At 37.7% G+C, this 27,565-nt stretch overlaps 1 protein-coding gene across 5 annotated transcripts in view; it reads left to right on the forward strand.

Moving 5' to 3' along the window:
* crebrf (creb3 regulatory factor) overlaps positions 1 to 20,844 on the forward strand; it is a 69,935-nt gene extending 49,091 nt beyond the window's left edge. For 4 of the 5 annotated variants that reach the window (XM_080201672.1, XM_080201674.1, XM_080201673.1 and 1 more), the window contains 3 exons: positions 8,999 to 9,072; positions 11,907 to 12,029; positions 15,284 to 20,844. In XM_080201672.1, coding sequence (XP_080057798.1) covers positions 8,999 to 9,072; positions 11,907 to 12,029; positions 15,284 to 15,399 — 313 coding nt within the window. In that variant the 3' untranslated portion in view covers positions 15,400 to 20,844. Of the gene's footprint in view, positions 1 to 2,661; positions 2,733 to 8,998; positions 9,073 to 11,906; positions 12,030 to 15,283 lie in introns of those variants that run through there. The other variant, XR_013888469.1, reaches the window with a different exon arrangement.
* The last annotated feature ends 6,721 nt before the right edge of the window (positions 20,845 to 27,565 follow it).

Here is a 27,565-nt window from a genome sequence, read left to right on the forward strand (position 1 = left end):
TGTACAGTTTTAAGTCACAGTGGAGAAAACACAATGTATTGTAAGAGCTGACAGTTCCCTTAAGGCAGTGCATCTGATATCCCATGTCACCACAGAAAGCTGGATATGGGAGACATTATCTTTACTATTAGTTTGGAATTTATTTTACCTGTGTGTTGGTCTAATGTAATGCTGAAGGAGTTGTCTTATGCTGATGTGCACTCAAGAATATTCATGGACATTCCAAATTTGGCACTGTTAAGCAACTGAAAATTTTCTGTAAACAAAACAGGAATAATTCAATACATCTGTGCACAGAAGGTAAGTTATTAAAGCCACTCTCTGGCTTTTGGTCCAAAGGCAAACCTGTATAGGCAATTGAACAAAAATAAATATTTTGAAGGCTTCAGTTCTCAGTGAGCTGTAAAATATGTCACTCAAACAGAGAGTCCACAACCTTAACAAGAAGAATGAAGTCACAGTCTCTTTCATTGCTTCTCGCATCCAATGATGCTAACACTTTGGCTCTGTGTCACATCTCCTGACTTGATCCAGTCTGCCCTGGGGCTGGCTTGCTAGTAACAGTTTCTGAAAACCAAGAGGTTTGTTGTGCTCTTTCAAAGAGCAGTAATGATGATGTTAAATTGGATGCCAAAGTGGAAAGCATATGACGCAACTCATGCTCTCAGCAATTGACAAAATGCTTTAAAGCATTTAGGGCTAAAACGAAACCTGCATAGGCTATTAAGTTACAGTAAATTCTTTTACTTTTATCACTGATTTTCCACAAGGACCAAAACCTTTTTGTGATGTCTTAAGCCAGCTTCAAAAAATATTTGCGTTATTACACTCGCCATCATGCAAAAAGTATGCTGACATGCAACCTCTGCGATGCATTCTTCCACAAGGCAGCATGGATTGCTACAGAAACTACTTCTACTTTCAAATATTCAGCTTCTGTTGGATTTGTAAGGTTCAAGATAATCTACACCTTCAGTCTTTGCCAGATGTTTTTCAGCATTCATCAGAAACAAAATCTGGAATTGAATTGAGACATTCCTTTAGAGGATGAAGACTTTCCTACTTTGGAATCTTTTTTTGCCAATAACATGGCCCTGTATTGTTTTTCTTTTTCTCAGGTAGAGAAATTACGATCAGTGTTCCTTCTGTGCTGCTTTTTCCTGATTTGTAAAATAACGCTGATGGCATCAGACTGTTCTCGATCTCTAGCACTCTGGCTTGTCTTCTACTTGGACCTTTTTCTTATTCAATAGCAAAGTAAATTTTGTGTTATGGAGCGGAGAATCATCTGAAATGTATCCCTAATCAGTTGACTATGGATAATCTGATGTCTTTGGGATTAAACTCACACATCCTTTGTAGACCATTATGATTGTCCATAACCCTGTTAAAGCTTTATAATTGGAGATTTTTTTTTAAACCGGTGATTGCTGAGCATCTGAAATAAAACAGAAGTAATTTTGTAATGGGGGAGAGGGCATCTTTGAAGCCTCACCATCTTCTCTCTTGGAGCACAATCTAACTTTAATTCTTGTTACTGCATTTGGATAGAATGTTGGACAGACTGAGCAGTTTATCAAGAGTCAAATGGATTAACACCTAGCAGTTATACAACCATTTTACTTTACAATGTACGTAACTAGGCCTACCTTGACAGCTCTCCGAAGAAAGCAACTTAACTAAGTGCCTTGTTTTGTACGTGATGAAGATTGAAATCACAAGCCGCCAACTTATTACAGCTGCATAGCATCAAACATGATGTTGATAAATGCGCTGTTACTACACGATGCAGCGTAAAAGCATAAATAACTTAACTCAAGCTTGGAGTTTTAAAAGAAATCACTATTACAGTTAAATTCAGGTTTGATCTTTCATAATGTCCTATAGATGACAATCAAACTTGGCCAAGAAAGCCTCCAAGTTTGTTTCTTTCTTCGCCATCTCATCAACACCTCCACACCCTCCTGCACCTCACCCCCATCCTGCGCAAAATGTTGCTGAAGAGCCATAAGAATGCCGCTGTACTATGACATTTCAGAGCCATCGTTGGCTCACCATTTTGTCTTTCACATAATTGTATATCAGCCTAAGCTGCGATGACCATCATATAAATCCACTTTAGGTTTTCTTTGCCGATAATAAATGGGCTAAAACTTATTTTTGATGACTCTTCTTCAAGAAACTTAAATTGTCAACGACACAATTTTGCTGTAATATACTTGCAGTCTGTCTAGGCTATTAATTATTTACCTCTAATCTTTAGATTTGGACCCTTCTAGTGATAGCCTGGATGTTCATTTATGTCCTAGAATTGCTACATGAAGGACTTCAGCTGGTGGAAATTTCAACTTAAGCTATCTCTACCTGCCTTTCCATAGTGGAAGGAAACTCTTCAGAAAGTCATTCCTTGAATTTTCTCCCCACATTAAGATCCCAACTAATTGCTTAGTCCAAGCATGGGATCTTCATGCTGTATAACCTGATGCAACCCCACAACCCCAACCCAGCCCCTTTTTGAGCCTATGGCTGCTGTAGATTTAAAGCTGCTGTCAAAGGACTTTGTTCCTAACTCTGTTCTCTGCCAGGAGTGTTGGTGAACTTCACGCAGTAGTAGCGGAGGCACAGCCCTGTAATTTTTTTTTTATTTTTTTTTCCCCCCAGTTGAATAGGCTACCTACCCTTGGGATGTGGAGTGTACCTTTTCAGAAAATGATGACTACATTATTCTAAAGGTGAGTAATGATCTTTATACCAAGGAGATTCCATTTTAATGATTTAGTATTTCTTAAACTATGTTTCATAATGTAAGTTCGCATGCGATATTTGACTTTCATTGATAAAAGTTCTTACCACTAACATGTTTAAATAAGCTGCAGTTGGTTGGCTGAACAATCAGTCTGAGGCTGATTTTATTGAAACCTGTGTGGAGATAAAAGTTCAACCAATATTTCAAAATTATGACTTTATAATCCAAGAATTTTTTATTTGTAGTCACATTTGGTTCTGTGCTGTCTGCATCTGTAAAGTATGCATCTAAAACTAAAGTGTAGGTCAAATTTTATTTTCCTTCTAATTTTCTCCTCATTTTCTGTCTCTGAAGACATTGATTTGCTCCCTGGAGTACTGGGGTTTGTGGGTGTTTTTTCTGTGATCCTAAGCAGAGAGTTTGAATAAGCTATCCAATAAGTGAAGGAAGGAATATCTCAGCTGTGACTAATCCTGTTCTCATCCATGATTACATATAGGCGTATTTTAAAACTATCTATTTGCTAGATAGGAAATAGCAGTAGGAACCATGGTGACTTCGCTCTCCCTATTTAGAAAACAAATGCAAAATGGAAAGATTAATATTTATGTAGTGCTTTTCATTACTGGATATCTCACGGCACTTCATAACATCAAACAGTGATGCAATAAGGATTGAAGGATAAAAATTCAGCACAGGGGTTATGCCCTTGCTCCTCTTTTAAAATAGTGCCATGAGATCTTTTACATCCACCCAAGCAGAAGGATGCGGCTTTGGTTTAATGTCCCATCCAAAAGACAACACCTGCACAAGTATAACACTCCCTCAGTATTACACCGCAATGTCAATTTTTGAGTTCATGCCTTGTGTCAGATTTGAATCTGGAACCTTGAGGCTCAGAGATAAGTCTATTACCAACTGAACCATGGTTGACAATTTAGGTAAATTACAAGGATCATGAGCACAACAGTAGGCCAATTAGCTGCTCAAACCTGTCCTGCCATTCGGTGAAAACACGGCTGATTTGTATCATCATCTACTCAGGCTCTGTATCTCTTAATATCCTTGACAAGTGAAGATCTATTGATTTTGAGATTTACAATAGTTAACCTCTACTGCTATTAACAGCTTTTTCATCGCTTAATTTCCATTTTATACCACGCTTTGCATGAAGTTTTGTTGACTTCTGAATGGCCTGACTCTGATTTCAAAGTTATGTCTACCAGTGGAAAAGTTTCTACTTATTTCTTTCAAAATCCTAAAGCATCTCAATCAAATCATCCATTAATTTTCCACGTTCCAGGGAATCCACGTCTAATTTATAGAATCGTTCCTCATAATTTAAACCCTTGGCACCTTCGTGTCTTTCTGGTGAATCTTTGTGTTCTAAAACCAATATATCCTTTCCAAAGTGTGATGCTGAGAACTGTCCTCGATGATTTCACTAGGACTTTGTACAGCTGCAGCAAAACTTCCGCCATTTTATGTTCTAGTCCTCTAGTTATAAAGGTTAATATGCCATTAGCCTTTTTTGTTTTTATTTCCTAACTAATAAGATGTGCAAGGTATGCAATAAAAGCAGAAATAGGCCATATAGCCTCTTGAACTTGTCCTGATTCAGAAGGGTCTGGGCTGATCTTTGACCTCAACTCATTTACCTCCCATTTCCCATATCTCTTGATTCCCTTTCCAAAAAAAGACTGAATATTCAAAGATTCACAACCCTTCCAATATCACTACTAAGTAGTCAATCCCTTTAATCTTAAGGATATTCCTCCTAGTCCTAAACGCCAGCTTAGGAAAATACTCTCAACTTGTGCATTCTATCGAGCCCATTCTTCTAAACTCTGGAGAGTGTAGGATCATTCTGTTCAATCAGTTCTCAAGAAGCAATCTTCTCACCCCACAAAACATCATTCTGAACCTTTGTTACACCATGTTCTAAGGCAAATATGTCTTTGCTTGGGTACAGAAATCAAAACCACATGCTACAATTCAGCAGGATTTCCTTAATTTTGTACTCCAACCCCCGCTTCTCTTCCTACTGTTCGCTGTACCTACATGCTAAGTTTGTGTTTTGTGCAAAAGAATTCTTAAATCCATCTGAACAATATATTCTTACCATTTAGAAAGTTTTTTTTCTCGAGAGTAGTAAGGGCGTGGAATGCCCTGCCTGCAACAGTAATGGACTCGCCAACATTAAGGGCATTTAAATGGTCGTTAGATAAACATATGGATGATATTGGAACAGTGTAGGTTAGATGGGCTTTAGATTGGTTTCACAGGTTGGCGTAACATCGAGGGCCTGTACTGCGCTGTAATGTTCTGTGTTCTGTCATTCTGTTTTGTGCTCATTTTTTGAACATCCTATGCTGGTTCCTAAATCTCTCTCAAACCCTTATCTTACCACTATACCTTGCTTTTTAATATTATCTATAACCTGTTTAATTATCCAGAGTTAATCACTTTTTCTTGTGAAATCTGTATTTCCCAAGGCAATGTATATTTGTTAAAAGTATGAATTATTTAAATGTTTATCATTACTTTTCAATAGTCATAGCTTTTAATCTATTTTCAAAATCTACCTTCGCAAAATTGTAAAACCATAAGAAATTATTCGGTCCCTCAAGCCCGTTTCATCATTCAGTAGTTTATAGCTGATCCGCATTTCCACTTTTCCTGCCCTTTCCTTGTAACCCTTGAATCTCTTACTGATCAAAAATCTGTCTTATCTCAACCTTAAATATGCACAAGGACCATGCTCCCACAACCATCTGTGGCAAGGAGTTCCAAAGATTCACAAGCCTGTAAGAGAAGAAATTCCTCCTCCTCTTGGTCTTGAATTGGCGCCCTTTTATTCTAATGATACAGCCTCTGGTCCTGGACACCCCCATGAGAGGAAACATTCTCTCAACATTTACTTGATGAAGCCCATTAAGAATCCTATTTGTTTCAATGAGATCATGGAATCCCTACAGTGCAGGAAGAAGCCATTCAGTCTGTCAAGTCTGCGCCAACTCACCCAGGCCCGATTCCTCTAACCCCACATATTTACCCTGCTAATCCCCTGATACTAGGGTCAATTTAACATGGCCAATCAGCCTCACCTGCACATCTTTGGACTGCGGGAAGAAACTGGAGTACCCAGAGGAACACAGACACAGGGAGAATGTGCAAACTCCACACACAGGGTGACCCGAGGCTGGAATTGAACCCGGGACCCTGGCACTGTAAAGCAATAGTGTTAACCACTGTGCCACCCAAATCTTCTGATCTTCTAAATTCCAGTGAGTCCCAACTTGCTTAATATTTGTTGTAAGATAATTCTTCTACACCAGGGGTCATCCTAGTGAATCTTCTCAAAATTGTTTCCACGAAAGAATATCTTTCCCTAAACAAGGGGTCCAAATCTGCTCACAGTACTCCAGATGTGGTCTCCAGATGTAGTTTGCAGTTGCAGCAATACTTTTCTACTTTATACTCAAATCCCTTTGACGTAAGAGCCCTGCATTCTGTTAGCCTTCCTGATTACCTAATTCACTTGTGCTAGCTTTGCATTTCGTTCAGAAATACCCCCAAATCCCTTTGTGTTGCAGACTTCTGCAGTTTTTTTCCACTTAAAAATAATAGCTTGTTCTTTTGTTCTCCCTTCCAAAATGAGTCACTTCACATTTTCCTACACTATACTCCATTTGGCAATTTTTTGCCCACTTGTGTGACCAATCAATATTTCTTTATAAACTGTTTGCATCCCTCTCACAATTCACCTTTTGACCTATTTCTGTATCGTCTGCAAATTTGCGACAGTGCATTCACTTTCTCCCTCCAAGTCATTAGTATATATAATAAACAGTTACGGTCCCAGTGCTGATCCCTGAGAAGCCCCACTGGTTACAGGTTGCCAACCTGAAAAAGAATCTATTATTCCCATTCACTGTTTCCTGCCCATTATCCAATTCTCTGTTCATACCAATATATCACCTCCAACACCATGGGCTCTTATCTTTTGACTTAACCTTTTGTGAGGTACCTTGTCAAACGTTTTCTGGAAGTTGAAATACAAAACATTAGTGTTTCCCTCTGTCCATTCTGATTAAGACTTCCCCGAAAAACTCAAATAAATTAGTTAGACGTAATTTCCTTTTCGAGACTCTGCTTCATTAGATTATGATTTTCTAATTATTTGCTTAGCAAGTTCCTTCCTCAATATTACCATTATATCATTCTTTGCCATCATTACTGCCCCTTTTCCATTTTCTTCTTTTTTTGATGCATCAAGTGCTATGGGAAATTTAGTTCCTAACCTTGGTCACCATGCAACTATGATTCAGCAAATCTATTAGATCTTATCCGTTTATCTCTAATAAGGCATGGCATGGTACAATATCACAATGGTTAGCATTGCTGCTTCGCAGCTCCAGGGACTTGGGTTCGATTCCTGACTTGGGCCACTGTCTGTGTGGAGTTCGCACATCCTCTCCTTGTCTGTGTGGGTTTCCTCCCACAGTCCAAAGATGTGCGAGTTAGTTTGATTGGCCATGCTAAAATTGCTCTTTAGTATCCTGAAATGTGTAGGTTAGAGTGATTAGCAGATAAATATGTAGGGGTATGGGGATAGGGGTTGGGTGGGATTGTGGTCGGCACAGACTCAATGGGCCAAATGACCTCTTTCTGCACTGTAGGGTTTCTGTGATTCTTATTGTGCCATTGATTTGGCTGTCTTGTTGAGAGTGCTTCATGCATTAAGTATGTGCTATCAATTTTAACTTTTTATATTTTCTGATTTGACTGTATTCAGTGGTGCACTTTTACTGTCAAATACTCTGTCCCTGTTTATCATCCTCTGTTTTACTGTATCCAAATCACTAAACAGCTCAATATACTACATTTTGGTGAACGATATATACGCACCCCGAAATCACTTTCACAATTTTAAAAACAAGCTGAATCTCTCCTCTTTTTTTGGTCCAAAATTGCTAATCTCACTTCTATTGAAATTCATCTACCGTAGTTGCCCTGACTCATTTAGCCTAGATATGGAAATGCCGACGTTGGACTGGATTAAGCACAGTAAAAAGTCGCAAAACACCAGGTTAAAGTCCAGTAGGTTTATTTGGTAGCACAAGTACGAATAAACCTGTTGGACTTTAACCTGATGTTGTGAGACTTCTTACTGTCATTTAGTTTATCCATGTTACTTGTAATGTAATGCTTCCACCTACATAACTTACTTTGGCACCAATCTTAGTGACCTGGGACATCCTATCTATTGCATTGTCTAAGTCAACACCAAATTTGGGGAATAGTTGATGGCTCAACAATTATTCCTTCTAATTCGAATACGTCGCTGTTATTCCTATTGTCTGTCTATTATCACCTAACCAATTTCCTAACCAGGTCAATAATTTGCCTTCATGCCCATGTGCTTTCATTTTGGTTTATGGTCTTTTATGTGGAACTTTATTGACTGCCTTCTGTAAGCCTATACATAACCCATCTCCATAGATATTCTTTTGTTTCCTACTTTGGTTACTATTAATAAAAATGCTTTTTGTTGGAAATCCACTACCCATCAGATCCATGTTGGCTCTAGAGGCCCACTGTGGATGAGAGCAGTTAACTTAGCTTAGACTAGGAATCAAACCTGGCAGGTTTCTGATTTCTATGGTATTGCTATTCATAGTCTTAAGCAGTTCAGCAAGCAAATTCTTCATTTTTCTAGATCTCTAGATTTGTGTACATTGAATTGAGATTTAAATATGTTATTCAGTTCTCCCTGAAATTATATTTGTTATTTAGCAGCTTCATGTAATGAATCTTACTAATCTGTTTGATTCAGGGTTACCTATGAAAACAGAAATAGTGGACTAATTACCTATTACGTTACAAGGAGAAGAATCAAATAACAGATTAATGTTAGTATAGTGTAAGCTTCTCATGTTCACATTCCAACAAGGCAGGCCTTGTACAGGAGCAAGAAGAAGCATTTGACTGATTTTACTTTTACAACAGTTTATGTGTAAAATGTTACTGGCTGTATGTGTTTCTGGTAGTTAGAATTCTGTCTTTGATTAGCTGATTACACCTGAATTGGGAGTACTCAAAGCTGATATTGAAAATGCTCAAAATGGAAACTTGTTTCATTTCTTGTTACTGACAACATTCACCTGAAGTTCCCAAGTAACAAACTTAAGATTCAACAATAACCATTTGTGATCTAAGCTTCTCCTAATTACGTATTTTTATCTGCAGGGCTTGCCGCTTAAAGAAAAAGGCTCAATATGAAGCTAATAAAGTAAAACTATGGGGTCTCAATACTGAATATGGTAAGATAATAGTTTTGTATGTTTTGTTTAAGTTATTTGTACTTGCAATAAAACAGAAAATAAATGCTGAAAATACAAACTAGCAGCATCTGTAGTGAGAGAGAGAAACACAACTAACGGTTCAGGCCTCTGATGTTTGCCAGAATGAGAGCATTTAGAGATCAGTTCTTAAATCAGGCTTAAGTCAGGGGCTGAAGGAAGAACAGAATGGGATAGCCTATGATGGGCAAGGATCACCAACCTAAAATGTTAACACTGTTTCTCTCTGTTCTGATGTGGAGATGCCGGCGTCGGACTGGGGTAAACACAGTAAGAAGTCTGACGACATCAGGTTTAAGTCCAACCGATTTATTTGATAGTAAACTCGCAAGCTTTCGAGGTTTCCCTCTACATCAGGTGAATGAAGAGTTCTGGCCTCAGACAGAGCATATAAAGCACAGTTTACAGATTACTGATTAGAATGCAAATCTTTACACCTTACCTGCTGTTCAAGTCTTAAAGTGGCTAACCATGTGAGTGGAGGCAGCACTGAGCGCAGGTTAAAGAGATGTGTGTTGTCTCCAGACAGTACAGTAAGAGGTTTTGCAAACCCAGGCAAGTCATGGGGGTTACAGATAGTGCGACATGAACCCAAGATCCCAGTTGAGACCGTCCTTGTGTGCGGAACTTGGCTATCAGTCTCTGCTCAGTGACTCTGCGCTGTTGTGTGTCGTGAAGGCCGCCTTGGAGAATGCTTACCCGAAGGTCAGAGGCCGAATGCCTGTGACCACTGAAGTGTTTGCCAACAGGAAGGGAACAGTCTTGCTTGGTGATTGTCGAGCGGTGTTCATTTATCCGTTGTCGTAGCATCTGCATGGTCTCCCCAATGTACCATGCTTCGGGACATCCTTTCTTGCAACGTATTAGGTAGACAACGTTGGCCGAGTTGCAAGAGTGTGTACTGTGTACCTGGTGGATGGTATTCTCACGTGTGATGATGTCATCCAAGTCGATGATCCGGCATGTGTCTCTGTTCTGCCAGACCTGCTGAGTTTTTCTAGCATTTTCAGTTTATATTTCAAATTTCTAGTATCTACACTACTTTTGCATTTACAATAGCTAAATGAACCATAATTCTTCTTCCTTTTTATTTTAAGAAGTTCTATTCCATCATGCATACTTTTCTCTGAATAAATCTGTAATAGATTAACATAATCCAACTTTATATCATACCAAATTAATTTCAGTGGACTGGGTGTACGTTGTAATATTAACTGTATTGCTCTGTAATCTTGCAACCTGATAAAATAAACAAGGGAAGGCGTACTATTACCCCCAACTGACTTTCTGCAAGGTCATCAAAGATTCACGAGTGTGTAGTAATAATACAGCATATATTTAGAGCTTCTGAGACTTTTAGAATGACACATTTCAAATCACAATATTCTTACTGACAGAGTAGCCAAGAATGTCTGCTCCTCCACTGGAGAGAAATGGATTTGCAGTTGTTGTCTGGGAGCTCATTCTCATTGCTCAGTGTTGAGTTTGCTGATGGAGCTACTACAGTGTTTAAATTCAGTCGTTTCAAATGATACCCTCTGCTGAAGCTCCAACAAGTGGTTAGTTTAGTCACTGGCTCTGCATTGTGTATCCAGTGAAGATAATGCAGAATTTAATCTGGTTCCATTTAAAAATGAAAGCAAATTAAGACAATATAATGCAGATGCTGGGAATATGAAATAAAAACAGAAAATGCTGCATAAAATCAGCAAGCCTGGCAGCATCTGTGGAGAAAGAAACAAAGTTAATGTTTTGAGTCCTTATGATTTCAGGGCTTCCTGAAGAAGAGTCATATGGACTTCTCTCATTGCAAATGCTGCGAGAAATGGATAGATAGACTGCTGAAGGAAAACAAAATACAATAATAATGCAGACTACACCTAGTTTGGAATCTATCTTAAATTTTGTTTGAACTATTTGCTAAAGCTGCGTTTTATCTCAGCATGGTTTCTTTTGACGAGTTCTATCCTCCCAAAGTAAATATTTCTGGGACATACATGTTCAGTGCAAGATTGTAAGTCAGTTCACGTCTGCAACTTTGTTCTCGTGATGTGGAGATGCCGGCATCGGACTGGAGTAAACTCAGTCACTGGCTTTTGCTACCAAATAAACCTGTTGGACTTTAACCTGGAGTTGTGAGACTTCTTACTTTGTTCTCACCCAGGGATAATTTGAGTTATCTAGCTTTATTCTGCAAACATAGGATTTAGTGCAATAATTATTAATATGATAGATCCTTTTGTGTTTCCCATAAAACTACTACTGCCCTTCCTATAAGATGATCCTCACAGTTAGTAAGTTTGGATTATAATGTCAAAAAAGCTGTTGTAATGATTCATAAATACACGTTCCAATGTCTGTCCTTGATAAGCAAATAAGGTGATAAGATCTCATTACCCTTACCATTTCTTTAGTAATGCCCAAACTGTTACAGCTAGAATCAATTTCTGACTGAAAGGTTAACTCTATAAGCTGGATAAAGGTATTGGTAATGAAAATTGAATGCATTTGTTTTTGATTTTCATCATTGAAAATTTTGTTAGAAGTGGTTTCAACCAGTTTTAGGTGGAGGCTCCATCATGGAATAGACATTACTGAATTGTGTCAATCTACAAGGCATATTTTATGTTTCTGTATATTTCTCTTGGTTTTGTTTTCCTGAAGATTTTTAACCAAAAGATCTATACATTTTATATTCTATTAATGAGTGGCCCAGAACAGCAAATGTTTAAGGTTTATTGTATTCATTTTTATCTATGTTTGAACTTTCTAATATTCATAATATTTCTTTGCAGATCATCTGCTTTATGTGATTAATTCAATAAAACAGGAAATAGTAAATCGAGTACAGAGTCAGGGGGAAAAAGGAAGCAACAGCATGTTAGAAAAACTTGAAAATCTCTTAAATGAAACACTTGGTAAGAAATTATATTTATTTACTTGATGACCCTCAAATTCTTCAATGTAACTTACCACAATCATTAACTTACTCTACCAGAGCGATTCATCAAATTTGTTTCAAATTCATTGATTGGATTTCTAAGGTATTAATCTAAATAGAAACAGCAGTAAATTAGGTGTATCTTAACAATATTTATGTGGTGTTCTAAAGGCTTAAAGTACATAAGCATTATTTAGAAAGGGAAAATCACACAAGACCATGGACGTGGGAGCAAATGTAGGCCTTTCAGCCTGCTACCATTTAACAAGATCATGAATGATCTGATATGATGATGCTCAACTTCACTTTCTTCTTTTATCCCCAAATCCTTGATTCCCTTACTGATTAAAAATCTGTCTATCTCAGCCTTGAACATGCTTAATGATCCAGCCTCCACAGCCGTCTGTGGTAAAGAATTCCTCAGATTCACTTCCCTCAAAGAAGAGATTCCTCCTCATCTCTTGTTTTAAATGGATGATCCCTTACTCTGAGATTGTCCTCGGGTCCTAGACTCCCTACAATGGGAAACAGCCTCTCAGCATCTAACCTTCAAACCCCTGAGAACTCTATATGCCTCAATAAAGTGGCATCTTATTCTTCTTATAAACTCCAGTGAGTACAGACCCAATGGGCTCAACCTTTCCCCCATATCTGAGATGAACCTAGTGAACTTGTTCTGGACTATCTCCAATGCCAGTATATCTTTCCTTAGATAAAGGAACCAAAACTATTCACAGTATTCCAGGTGTAGTCTAATTAATGCCTTGTATTGTTTTAGCAAGACTTGTCTATTTTTGTCTTAATTAAAGGCGAAGATGCCTTCCCTATTACCTACTGAACTTGCCAGCTAGCTTTTTATGATTTATGCACGAGGACCCACAAATTGCTCTGTGCTGCAGCTTTCTGCAGCCTTTCTCCATTTAAAAAATAATTAGCTCCTTTATTCTTCCTACCAAAAAGCATAACTCCACACTTTCCTACATTATGTTCCATCTCCCAAGCGTTTTTCCCACTCACTTAACCTTACTACATCCAGCTGTAGACTCTGTCTTCACTACCATTTATCTTCCCAACTATTTTTTTTGTGTCATCTGCAAACTTGGCAACAGTACATTCACTTTCATATAAGTTATTAATATATTGCAAATAATTATGACCTCAACATGGCTCTCTTTGGCACTCCACTAGTTACAGATTGCCATCCTGAAAGTGCCCATTTTATCCAACTCTGTCTTCTATTAGTTAGCCAATTCTTTACTCATACAACTATATTACGCCCAACACTCACTAAATAACCTTTTGTGCAGTATCTTATTGAACATTTTTTGAAAATATATTACATCTAATAGGGTGGCACTGTACTGCTTCATAGCACCAGGGACCCAGGTTCAGTTCCGGCCTTGGGTCACTGTCTGTGTGGAGTTTGCACATTCTCCCTGAGTCTGCGTGGGTTTCCTCCGGATGCTCCGATTTCCTCCCATAGCCCAAAAAAAGGTGGGTTAGGTTGATTGGCCATGCTAAATTAACCCTAGTGTCAGGAGCAGTAGCAGGATAAATGCGTGGGATTACGGGAATAGAGCCTGGGTAGGATTGTGGTTGCTGCAGACGTCATGGGCCAAATGGCCTCCTTCTGTAGTGTAGGGATTATATGGATGGCTGCTGGTTCCTCGTTATCTATCCTGCTTGTTAACTATCTCAAAGAATTCTACTAAATTTGTCAGGCATAATTTGTCAGACATGATTTGCCCTCATGAAGCCATACTAACTGTTCTATTATATAATGTGTTTCTAAAGAGTCTGCTATTACATCCTTTATAATGGACTCTTAATATTTTCCTATTGATGGGTGTTAAGCTAACTGGCCTATAGTTCATCTGTTTTCTGTCCCCTCCATTTTTCAATAAAAATGTTCCATTGGCAGTTTTCCAGTCCTCTGGGACTTTTCCAGTATTTAAGAATTCTTGGAAGATTACTTAGCAGTGCATCCACTATCTCCATAGCTACTTCCTTTAATATCACAGGATGCAACCCACCAGATCTAGGGGTCTCATCAGCCTTTTGTTCCATTAGCTTCTCTCATACTTTTTCTCTAGCGACAGCTATTGTATTTATTTCTTCCACGTTAAGGAATTTCACAGCTATCCAGCTACCACATACTTTGCTCCGCTCAAGAAACCAGGCAAAATTTAGAGTTTTCTTTTAACTTGGCCTTTATTCAAGCATGCGCAGAGAAGTCTGCCTCCGCAGGGTGGACTACAGACTCTCTGAACGATACATTGTATAAGTAATTATATTTTTGATTATCTTAAGTAGTTTACATATACCAATCGCAAGCATATATTCTGAAATCATTGCTATCCAATTACAGCTAGTAGTTCTAGTTACTTAATTTTTGTCAGGTGAATAATTAACCTGTTACAGCCTCTATATGCTGAACTAATTACGATACCCAATTACCAACAAAGCACGTCTACGTAATTATACTATCTAAACACACACATCTGTGATCTTGACTTGAGTTGGCTTGTTACCTTTGATGCCCCAAAAAATTCTAAGTGTTGAATTTGCATGAAACCTGGAGTGATTCATGCTGTTATTTTCAGTGGGAGTTCAGAAAAGAATCCCCCACACTCTGCAGTGCACAGAGTACATTATTGTGTATATAATTAAAAATCAGAGGACAGGACCTATTCCTAGCCTGGGAGGCCGGTAGCATAGCGTTGAGCTGGCACATACACAGTGTCCTATCTGTCAGTGCTGAGATCGGTGCATGCACAGCTGCCCCGCACTGCCGGCTTCACGATTGCTGGCCAGCTTGATCGTTGGCCAGCTCTGTCATCCCTGGATTTGGTATGTTACCTCCTTGTGGTTTTTTAAAAGTTCCCATCTACACTGTCCATTGTTCATCTTGTTTGTGCAACCATCGGCTGTAGCTATTTCACAGCAGTTTCTCAGGGGAGCCTGCTGCACTCAAATGATTTTAACCCCTTCACTTCTTTTGCCCCGTGATTATTTAGAATTTTTGGAATGCTGTTAGTATCTTCTACCATGAAGACTGATACAAAGCATTTATTTCACTTCTCTGCCTGATCCAGGTTCCCCATTATTGTTTCCCTAGTCTCATTCTCTAGTGGACCTAAGTTCATGTGTAGTAGTAAAAGTAATTGAGGTAATACTTGAAATTATAAACTCTATGATTTTTAATTGGTAACTGATTTTTTTCTTTGATAGGGACAACAGTAGCTGGACAAACATCTGACTTTGTCAATCAAGTATTGGAAAAAACAGGAGAAGGAGACCCAACAGGTGGTCTTGAAGGTCTTCGAGTACCTACATCAAAAGTGTAATGTGCCACCTTCTGTCAGAAACAGCTTCAGCCTATAGTTACATGTTTGCCATTTCTGTGATAAATATTTGATTCAATATAGCAAGTGGCAGTTTGTTAGTTGTGTTAGACCTGCTTTAAAAAGAGAGCAAAAACTCATGCTGAAATATTAGAGTTCTATAAAAGGAAAGCTCACTGAGATAAGTATGGTTGTGTGCGCTCAGGTATGTGGTAAATTTGACTTACCTATAAAATGACCTAGGGATTGATGTGTTCTAAAATGTTGGTAGGAACTTATGTTAAGTTTCCATAGAAACTAGGATGCAGTGGTTGGCTCAAGAAATCAAAGAAATTAAGTTTATAGTTCTTCTTAACGTTAACAGCTGTTGCTGACTTTTTTCCATTAATACCATTACTATATATCCCTTTTGTATATACTATATATTCTTGTATGCGTTAAATAGTTCATATAGCAAATTACATGGCCTTTTCCAGACATTGCGCAAGTTTGAGTTTGAGAAAGGAGTAAAATTCTTTGTGCCTTGTATTTAAAATGAAAGTAAAGTTGTAAGGTGTGATGGATGTACAGTGGGTAAATTTTATGGATTCAAAAAATTATTTGTTTATTTTCACTCTTTGGCTGTTTAAACCATTATGAATGTACATAGGAATATTTCAACAATGTAGATATATGCCACAGAGTCTGTATTGTATAAAGATGGTTATTGAAACATGGGTTTCGGTACTTTTCAGAATATTTGCACATTATTTTGTACCAAAGACAATTGCAACTATATGGCATAATGCCAGTGAAGTAAGGTTTTGCACAGCTTACACTGATACAAAATTGAATGTAATCAGGGTTGGGGGTTAGGGTTTTACTAGAACTGTGAAATATGTTGTGTGGGCCCAAGTATCCACAGAAAGAGGATGCAAGTACACTTTATAGATTTTGATCCTATGACTCTATTGTTAAGCTTCTAGAAAATTAGATATTGAGAGTTTATGGACTCTTGTCTTCTGCAGATGTAGATGCATAGCAAAAGAATGTAATTTATATGTAGTTTTGTGTTAACATTTTGGTGTAATATAGTGGCTTGCAGTTGTTACATTAAAAAAGAAAAAAAGCATGTATGTGGTACACTCTTAAATGAAGGCAAATAACCAAAATTTAATTTTAACTATTTGTACAATTGTATAAATGTATATTGCCTATCAATACTAAAATTCCTAAGTTGCCACCTTTTGCATTTAATGTAGTAATGTGCATGTCAGATTTCTAAATGTTACTTGATAGGATGTAAAAAAGTACTTCTAAAGCTATATATTTTTGTATTCTCAATTAGGTAACCAAAATAGATGTTGTAAAAGGTAAATGTCATCTGAATTCTGTTGATCTTATTTGCTCAATTGGTGTAGCTTTTCAATTAGGACATTATAAATAGATCAACATAGGTTTTAGCTTTTATTTTGTATATTCATTAGTAGTAACTGGATTGAAAGATTATTTCACTTTGGTTAGGTTATAGATTTGGAAATGCATCACATATTAATGACTTCATTAATAGTGAATTGCTGATAGCTGAGTGGTATTGTTGGATTTCAAAAGTCTAGTGTTAACGTCCATCCTATTTACTACTGGCAACCTGTAGAAGTGCAGTTTGATTTTGTTTCTCTGTAAATAAAAGAAAGAACTCTTTAATTGATAACACTTTTTATTTTATGGATATTAGAATTGCACTTTGTCACCATTGCGTTTGTATTCCTGCCAATTGCTGCTACTCCTGACCTGTAAGAATGCTACAGTGATACTTGATATGTACCTGTTAGTAAAATGTATAGTTACTCTTGAGTAACAAGATGAGAGCAAGCTGTGCAGCTTTACATTTTACCAGGGGACTCTGTGGCATTAAATAGTCTAAAATGGTTGTAATTTGATGCCAGTAATATCTTGCTTCCTTTTTCATTAAATATTTTAATGTATGCTAATATATAAAATAACCTTATAAAAAGAGAAGTGGATAATGTTCTATTCGGAATTTTGACAAAGCGAGCATGTTAAGTGTTCTTGCTTGGAATGATTGATTAATCTTTGTCATAAGTTCTGGAACAACAGATCTGTAAAACTGTCTTCTGTCAGAAAATACTTTGTAGCACTGAAAAGCTATGTTTTATAAGTTTGAATATATCTAGTCCTATTTTCAGACCTTTTTTCAATAGTAATATTTTTCTGGCATGATTGCAACAAATTTTACAACTCGAGTCTTATCTAGACTTTGCTACTTTATCCCAAACCACCAATTTGGATAAATCAAAAAGATGACTTACTCCTATAAGTTTAGTTTTGTATACTGGAAAAAAGACTCAATCAGATTTTTTAAAATCTGTAGTAAAAAAGCTGTGTATTCTAAATGAAACTGATCCATTCAAAGTACAAATCCAGAAAAAAATATATGGTAAGTTCAAGAAGTGCCAGGAATGTTTATGCCTTAACAAAAAAGATCCTTAATGGAAATTGATGCCCTATACCATTTTAGATGAAACATTTGCAGAACAATGTTGGGAATCCAATTTTGTTGGAAACTACTGATGATCGGTGAGGTGCCCTATAACAGAGAATATGTTTGAAACTTTACAATATTTGCCAGTATCACTCAGCTTTATGAATGGTGCTTTCTTGTTAAATATAATTAATCCAAATTACTAATACTCTACAGGTATATTCTTCATGCAGTATTATATATTTAATTGTGATCGCACCCAAGATTTATTAATTCATGATGCTTTCCAATATTTCACAATTAAATGGTACATTTTGTTGTGAAGAATAACATTCCTAATATTGGCCAACGTATTCAGATTTTAGCACCTTTTCTGTCCAATGTAAATTTGACAAGTCTATAAACATCCATAGGAAATGGCAAAACATTAGTATGAGTGTGGTTTATATTAAAACAAATCTATAATAAATGACAAACTTTACATTTTCACAAGTGTCTGAGTAATTGATTGTACCATTCTTCAAGCATGTTCAGTTCTAATTCTAATTGTATTTCTGAAAGGATCTTTGTTAATACACATATCAAAAAAAAATGTAATGCTGAACTTCTCCCCAAATCACTTTTATTAATTGGCACTTTCAGAAAATCTCTCTAAATTTGCAGTGCATTTTTGTCAGTTATAAGGATTAGCACATGGTTTTAAGTGCTACAAATATTTAAAGGTTGCTTTCTGTGTACCTTAAAATTAAAGCTCTATCATAAATACAGCATGAACACACGCTTAAAGTTGACAGTTCTGTTGTTTCCAAAATAGATATACTTATGTACTTTAAGAAAAATTGTGTTTGACACACAATATATATTTGCTAGTGGCACTAGCACTGGCACTACTATTAGTTTGAAATCCTGACCATCTATGCAGTCTTCTTCCATCCTCAAATTACATGAAATATCTGCTCACTTTACAAGACATTTTGAACTTCTGTCTGCTTTCTTTGAATTGGTATTTCAATCAACCTTTAGAAAATTAAATCAAACTGTTGGCTAATTTGCTACAGTCATACCATTTGATTTAATTCATACTTTTACCCTCTCCATGTCTGCAACACAACCATGTGCTGTCTTTGAGAGACTGGGTAACGGATGTTGTAAATCGCATCATCGTTAATATCCAGAGAATGAGTTAATAAAAAGTTGTCACGTGTAATGTTGTATATGTACCAAATGATCCTGGATCTTAATTTTGTGTATTCTGTCATATATGGGACCCAGTTAGTTTAAAAATAAATGTATGTATTAAGTAAATCTTAATTGCTCTTCTCTGCATACTGAAGAAAGCAAGACTTGGTGAAAAATTATTTGTAAAGTGGTTATTGCCTTTTAAAGAAAATAATTTCAATTTAATATTTGGATATGTTCATCTGTTTACTCCAGTTGTGTTCCAACAGTGAAAACTCTTTTTTGTGTTTGCCTGCGTTGTACTTTGACTTTTCATCAATTTTAATAATGACATGTACAGTATAACATGTACACAAGTATTTTTCTAAGTAGGAGATCATATCCTATTTTTGCTTTAAATAGGTCTGTTTGGCACCAGCATTTGTTCAAGGAAGCGATAGCAGTCATTTCACCAAGCAACAATTTTACATCACATTGAAATAAAAGCACATTTCTCGTATTCATGATACTTTAGCAGAAGGGAGCACATTTCGTCTGGATTAATTTGAAACGACAATTTCTCAGTATTGCTCTAAGTGTTATACATATTACTAAACTTGCAGTACAAAATATTTTATTTCAAGGCGAGCTTGTTTTATGTGCTTTAGTGGAGTACCAATGTCTACTCTCCCCACAAAAAGATATTGGCTAAAAGTAATGTCATATCAATGTCCAATCTCTCGGTTAATAAATGTGCCTGTTAATCACTTTGATAAATACAATACTTGTACTTCTTTCACATTTTTTTTCACTTTAAGAGGAACAGTCTAAGCATGTCCCTCTTTTTCATTCCACATTAACTTCCTTCCAGTTGATTAGACTGTCAACAGCACAAAAGAGACTTTCCAGCTTTTGTACATTTAACTCCATTACCATTACAATGTATGCTGTAGTACCTTTTGAGCAATGTGGAATTCACTGCTGCTGATTGTTTGATTGAATATTAACAAAGATATCACAGTAAATGTAGATTACCTCTGGCGAAAGGACCATCACTCCAAATTGTCAATAACTATTGTGAATAGTCTTGGTGATTACCACTTTCAAATGATTATTCATGGATACAGTTAAAAGTCACATAGAAACTTAAGTGTAACAAAGCAAAATTCTTTAATATGTTAGTGTGTTTATAGTTTGTACAATATGAATGGGATTGATGCAGATACATGGGCAGAGCCTTGTATTGCAATTGATTTTGTACTCATGTTTATACAGATGTACTGTGCCATGAAGTTGTAGAACATGGATTTAAATCAGCCAGAAGTCAGGGATATGTCCACAAGAGGAAAATTGGAGGACAAATCATTCTGAGCTTTGAATATTTTGCTCAAGAATGATACAGGCAGACTCATACATGTGGGTTTCTTACTCATTTTTGACTAAGAAATGGGAGGCTTAAAAAAGGGAGACTTTTTTTTAAGTCGGCAACTAGTTACCAATGATACTGTGTATGTTTGCCAATGATAACCTGGAGGCATTTTGTTTAAACCTCTATGTAGGTTTATGCTGGTGAAGGGGTTTTAATTCATATGCATTTACTGACTGTACAGAAAATGGTGGAACAGATTTTTATGAACGAGGTTGTGTTGTGTTTTAGTGATTGTGCCCCTTTAACAGTTTTCTTATTGCAATGTATCAGCCAGGTGTTGATACTACAGCTTCTTGTAATCACAGTCTGAATTTCAAATTGTTTTGCAGAGATTATAATAAAGCAACTAAATCCCAGAAAGGAACTTGTTTGAATGTTATTGTAGTAAAATCAAAGTAACTGAACGTTGTTTTGCTCAAATTACAGATTTCATGACTTATTTAGTTGACAGAATAAGCATTTATTAGCTTCCAACAATAAAACAAAGGTTCATTTTTTTTAAAAACATTTTTGGCATTTTTATAAGGTGTCACTTTTATTTTAAAAATATGCTGGTACATTTGATCATGCATTTATTGAAAATTACAATTTGTCTTTCCTGTTGCTCAACGTGGAACCAGGGTGATGTTGCAATTTCAAGGCAATGTCTCATCCAATTGAACAATATTCTGAGTATCTTCAAGCTATTTCATGAATCCTTTAAGGTGAGAACTAAAGCTTAAAAATTGTCATGAAAATGGGAAGCATGTTTGGTTTGGTAGATTAATTTTGGGCTGTATATGGGTTTTCTTTAAATGGGGGTGTGAACATAATATAAGAACATAAGAAATAGGAGCAGGAGTAGGCCATCTAGCCCTTTGAGCCTGCCTTTATGGACAACTTCATGGCTGATCTGGAGTGGCTCAGTTCCACTTTCCTGCTTTCTCCCCATAACACTTAATCCCCTTGCCTACCAAAAACCTATCTACCCGCGTCTTAAATATATTTAGCGAGGTAGCCTCCACCACTTCAACGGGCAGAGAATTCCGGAGATTCACCACCCTTTGAGTGAAGAAGTTCCTCCTCAACTCTGTTCTAAACTGTCCCCCCCCCCCCCCCCCCCCCCGGCTTATCTTGAGGCTGTGCCCTCTAGTCCTGCTGTCCTTTGTGAGCAGGAAGAACCTCTCCACCTCTGCCCTATCCATCCCTTTCATCATCATATACGTCTCAATAAGATCCCCCCTCATGCTTCTAAACTAACGAGTACAAGCCCAGCCTACTCAGCGTCTCCTCATAGCTCAACCCCCTCAACTCCGGTCTCAGCCTAGTGAACCTCCTCTGCACTCGCTCCAAGGCCAAAATATCCTTGCGCAAGTGCGGCGACCAAAACTGCACACAGTACTCGAGCTGCGGCCTCACCAGTGCCCTGTACAGTTGCAGCAAGACCTCCCTACTTTTATATTCAATCCCCCTCGCTATGAAGGCCAGCATCCCATTTGCCTTCCTGACCACCTGCTGCACCTGTAGGCTGGGTTTTTGTGGGTGTGTGTATACTGCTCCATGTATTAGTTTATTGGAATGAAGTAAGTTTTAGTAAAAATTCATTTGAAATGTTTAGAATTTGAACTCAGCATTACCTTTAAATTTATGCAATTTATATCAATTATTTGTTTTTGTCATGGCTAGTATTTAAGTCCAGTCTATCATTTGGGAATAGTTCCAACAGAGGATCAGAGGTGGAAGAATGTTGGTTGGGATTTTGAATGATGGGGTATTGCGTGGCAAGTTACTCTGAGTGAGACATCTGAATGATGTAACAGCCTCTACAAGCTATCTGGGAGTTGTATGAACAGAACAAGTTACTGTCCCCTTAACAAATAAGGTTGAAGAATCATATGTGCAATGCAAAGTACAACAATGAATTCACTATTTTCACAGTTCAATGCCAAATTGGGTAAAGAAGGCAAATAAGAAAATAAATATTGGAATAAGAGAGAGAAAATAGAAAAGTAAGAATAAATGTCATTTTTTAATATCTCCAGCAACAATTAAAATGTGAATGAATGACATTTGCAAAAGATAGTTTTCATGCCAGAGAGGCTGTTTTGAAGTTATTAAGTCTATCACATTGTTAAAAGATACTTGGTCTGTTGTGGATAAGATCTATTTGTGGCAAGTTTACTCCATATTGCTGACAATAGTGTAGGAACTTCATGGTTTTCAGTACATCTGAATGGGAACCAGATGCTGAGATTCCTTCCTGCAGTTTACGGAAGGGACGCGTTGGACAGCAGTTAACCAGACAGGATGGATTTGTAAATAGTAGATCATGGCTAACTAATCTCATTGAATTTCTTTAAAAGGCCTCTAGTGTGGCAAATAGACGAAATTTTATGCATGTTGTCCATAAGGACTTCCAAAAGGCATTTGATAAGATTTTGCACAAGAGATTATTAGAAAAATGATTATCACCAATTCTATGCACAATGTTGTTATATGGGTTTTTAATTGGCTGGGAGGTTGGAGCTAGGGTAGGGTTAAAGGTTTTGTGATCAAAGTCTTGCTTATCCCTGGTGTGCTTCATTATCTTGGAAGCTGCTATAGCTCCTTGATATATTTGATCAGATGTTGCCTTGATGTCATGGGAAGTCACTGTCACTTCACCTTTGGAATTTAGCTCTTTTGTCCATGTTTGGACCAAGGTTGTAATGAAATCTGTTGCTGAGAGCTCCTAGCAGACCACTCCATGATTTAATGAATTGAATTGATGGAAGACTTTCATCTGTGATGCTAGAGATCTCAGGAGACAGTTGAGAAGGATCATCAATGCGAGGGTGGAAAATGCTTGTAAATGTTTTAGCCTTGTCTTTTGCATTTTCATGCCATACTCTGCTAGCACTGAGGATGTGGTATTCATATAGCTTCTTCCTCTTCATTGTTTAATTTGGACTGAATGTGACAGGACTGCAGTGCTTTATCCATTGGTTGTAAGATCGCTTAGTTCTTTCTAAAGCATGCTGTTTTTCATTGATTAGCGTACGTGTAGTCTAGTCCCCTGTTGCTTCACCAGTTTGGAACATGGTTTTTAAAATATGTCCGGTGCTACTACTGGCAAATTGTCCTAAATCCCAGTGAACTGTTAGGAATGGGTTAACACAACCTCCAATTAAGTCCTAATTTGATGTCAATTATTTAGTAGAAATCACTGATACATAAAGGGGCTACAAGTGACACTGGGGCTTGGTGGAAAATTGTGGAGTTGGATCAAAGAAATAAAGAACTCCATGTCTGCTCGTCAGAACTCGTTATTGAATAGCAACTGGGAGGCTCAAATGTGAACAAGGAGTTGGTGTAGTGCCACGCATTACAATGGCAAGTTTATTTTTATTTAACCCTTATTTAGCTAGGTAAGTTGATTGAAAACCAATACTCATTTGCAATAATGACCTGATTAAAAGGCTAATGCTGTAACAACATAAATTGCACAACAACACAATCTACTTAAATGTTAAAAACAATGAAATACAAATTAGCAGGGAAAGAGAATTGACATTTTAGCAAGTATAAGTATGAGTTGACATTGCCTTAATCCTTCAGCAAAAGGCATCCATGGTAATAGTTCACTTTAGCTTCAGTTGTATCTTATCCCAATCATTGGCAGCTGCAAACAAATGAGTTATGACTGAAGACTGCTCACTTTTGGAGTGACCAATTTGATCAAGTCTCATGACCTTGGATTATAAGAAGAAACAGTTAAATGTAACAAATGTTGGAAACAGACAGGTGTTTCCTTTAGGTGAAGTACAATAAATTAACAGAAGCTAGTGGAGTTGGCACCTTGTCTGCAATGAGTGCTAGTTAATTAGGGAATATACATTACAGTGATGTGTGAAAAGGGGCACCAGTCACAGGTCTAATTGCAGAGTGAAAGAGGACATCTAACTCGATCAAAAACGAGCAGGATAGATATCTGAACAATGGTGTAACAGTGAGTGAAGCAGGACTTATTGCAATAGAGAAAACCAGGGCTGGGATTTTCTGCTCCCATTAGCATTGCATGGGTTGGCAATGAGTGAAAAATATTGCAAGATGGTTGAAGGCGTGGTTTCCGTTGGCTTGCCCCTCCCCTGTCAGTGGCAAGCTAAGTTCCCCATCAATCAACACTGAGAATGTCATTATGTACATTTACATCTCATTATCAGGCCCATACACTGGAATTGTACCCCCTTCAAAAAAAATCCATCCATGGCAGTGCGATTTCAGAACAACATGAATCACAGCTGGCTACAAAAAGCAAGCACCCCTCAAGGGGAGCTTGGGGTGAGTGCACCATTCAGAGAACGGCTCTGCGAATTGCAGGGGCTGACTCAGTTACTGTCTCTCTGACTGGAGGTAACCAGTCTTTGAGTCGGGGTGACCAGGCTTTGACATGGTGCGGGAGGGGTTGCAGGGATCCAGGCTGGTGATGGGAGGGGCTACTGCCATCATCAGCCTTGGACTTGAGGGAGACCATGGCAACCCTGAAAGCATACCAAGGGCCTAATGGGGGGAGACATTGGGATTGACTCCAGGGTATTGGTGATCTAGTCAAGGGAGACCAGGCATTTGATTGCAGGCTACTAGGGCCTAAACAGGGGAGACTAGGGGTTGACTACAGGGTATCAAAGGCCTAGTCAGGGAAGACAAAGGGTTGACTACAAGGTACCAGAGACCTAGTCAAGGGAGACGCGTTTGAATCTGGGGAGAACAAGAGGGAAAAGTGTGAAAAGCACCGTTCCTGAGGTGGCTTTGTACTGCTGGATCACAGGCTTCTTGGAAGGGCCTCACCAATGAAGTGAAGCCTGGGACAAAGCACTACCCTTATCCATTGCCTGTGTCACCTTGTCAAAGAACTCAATTAAATTTGTCAGATATGACCTGCCCTTGATAAAGCCGTGTTGACTGTCTCATATTAACTTACTTTTCTCACATGTATATTTATCTTATCCCATATTACAGCCTCCATCAGTTTTTCCACTATTGGTGTCAAGCTGACAGATCTCTAGGGTTATCCTTTGCTCTTTTATTAACCAACGGTGTCATGTTTGCAAACATCCAGTCCCCCGGTCCTATTCCTGCGTTCAGAGAGGCCTGGAAAATTTCTGTCAATGGTTCTGCAATTTGCTCCCTTACCCCTCTCAGCAATCTAAGATGCATCCCATCCGAGCCTGGTGACATGTCTACCTGGAGTGCTGCCAGCCTTTTTAGCACTTCTTCTTCATCACTATACTGCTCAGTTTCAATTGCGCCATTGTCACCATCTTCAAATTTGATAAAAGTACTAATTTAGTACTGTTTCAGTGAGCAGTTTATCCTGCTTGTCCCTTATGGACCCCATTCTATCCTTCACTAATCTTTTACCATTAATATGTTTGAAGAACATTTTACTATTTGTTTTAACAGCCTGCCATTCTTTCCTCATGCTTCTCTTGGCCTTCCTTAGTCCCTCTCCTACATTTGAGATACCTTCCTGATTACTCAGACTATCATTATTCTGGCATTCATCATATACCTGATTTTTCTTACTTATTTTCTCATCAATATTCTTAGTTCCCCAGGGTACCCTTATTTATTTATTTCTTATAGATATGTACCTAACTTGCACCCTATTCATCTCTCCTTTGAAAGTCTCCCTCTCTATTGTTTTATCCCCCAAAATGCATTTCCAATTAACCCGCTCCAGTTCAACTTTTAGATCCCTAAACTCTGCCCTTTTCAGTCTGGGAACTTAATCTGTGACTGATTTTTAATCCTTTTCCAGCTTAATATTGAACCTTGTATTATGATCGCTATTTCCCAACTGTTCTCCCACTCTGACATTCTCCACCTAACCTGCCTCATTTCCCTTCCTGGTAGGACTGGAACTGTACTGTTCCAGAAAGTTTTCCTTCACCCACTGCAGGAATTTCTCCCCTTCCATGCCCCACACTCCACCCTTTTCCCTGTCTACCTTAGGGTAATTTAAATCCCCAACTATCGTAACCTTACTTGTCCTGCATGTTTCTATAATTTGGTTACAAATGCTATGGTTCTGGCTATCTTGAAGCTTTAGCCAGTTTCTACTTAGGCATATATAGAAGTGTTGAAAATTGTCAGCATAGCAGTGTTCATTAAATGGACCCATTCTGTTACAAACAGTCATTTCTCACTTCAGCAGCAGGTTAGGTTTAAAGAAGTTCACCCTTTGGACTTGGAGTTCTGCAAATCCATGTAAGTAAACTGTTCCTGCAGAAGAATGCACTGGCCCTATAAACAAGCCCAATCTGGAACAAACAGCTGCTGTAGGACCACACATCAGCTCTATGTTGTTATTTGATTCTAAATTATAAAGATTTCTGAATACTTATAAATACTATACTTTTCACAAGTTATAAAAATGCCAGAGTAACTGAATAAGAATCAATCTGAAGTATTGTGTGTATTAGGTTACCTCAACTATTTTCTTTGCAAATGGGTTATTGATTGACTATAATCTTTGAACTCAGTGGGCACTGTATATGAAGCAGTTAAGAATAAACTGTGCCTTTAGTGACAGAACTTCCAGTTTGGTGATGTCAAACAGACTTATAAAAATTAAAACAAATAATAGAATGAGCAGAAACTTTGTTAAAAAGAGAGCACCAGCTTAAAAACTTCATTTTTACTGTACTATAATTGAATTCTACATTGAAAATTACCAAGTGCAGTTCTGTTTATTAGATTGAGCAAATAATTAGGACACTAGTTGTTTCAAGAGTTTTCCTTGATGGTCTTGGCTACCAGATGTGCATATTCATCCTTGCCAAAATAAGAAAGCAACTGGAAAACAACCAAATGCGTTAAGCATTAGGCAGGTGGTGGTGCATTAGTATTGCAATTAGTAATCCAGAGATCCAGGATAATGCTTTGGGAACCTGGGGTTCAAATACCATGGCAGATGGTGAAATTTGAATGCAATAAAAAAAATCTGGATGCCTAATTGTGACTTTGAAACCATTGTCAATTTGTTGTTAAAAACCCAGCTGCTTCACTAATGCCCTTCAGGGAAGGAAACCTGCCGTCTTTACCTGGTCTGGCCTCTAGACCCATGGCAATATTGTTTC

This window comes from Carcharhinus amblyrhynchos, chromosome 13, assembly GCF_965287045.1.
Source record: "Carcharhinus amblyrhynchos chromosome 13, sCarAmb.v2.hapA, whole genome shotgun sequence".
NCBI classification, from domain to species: domain Eukaryota; kingdom Metazoa; phylum Chordata; class Chondrichthyes; order Carcharhiniformes; family Carcharhinidae; genus Carcharhinus; species Carcharhinus amblyrhynchos.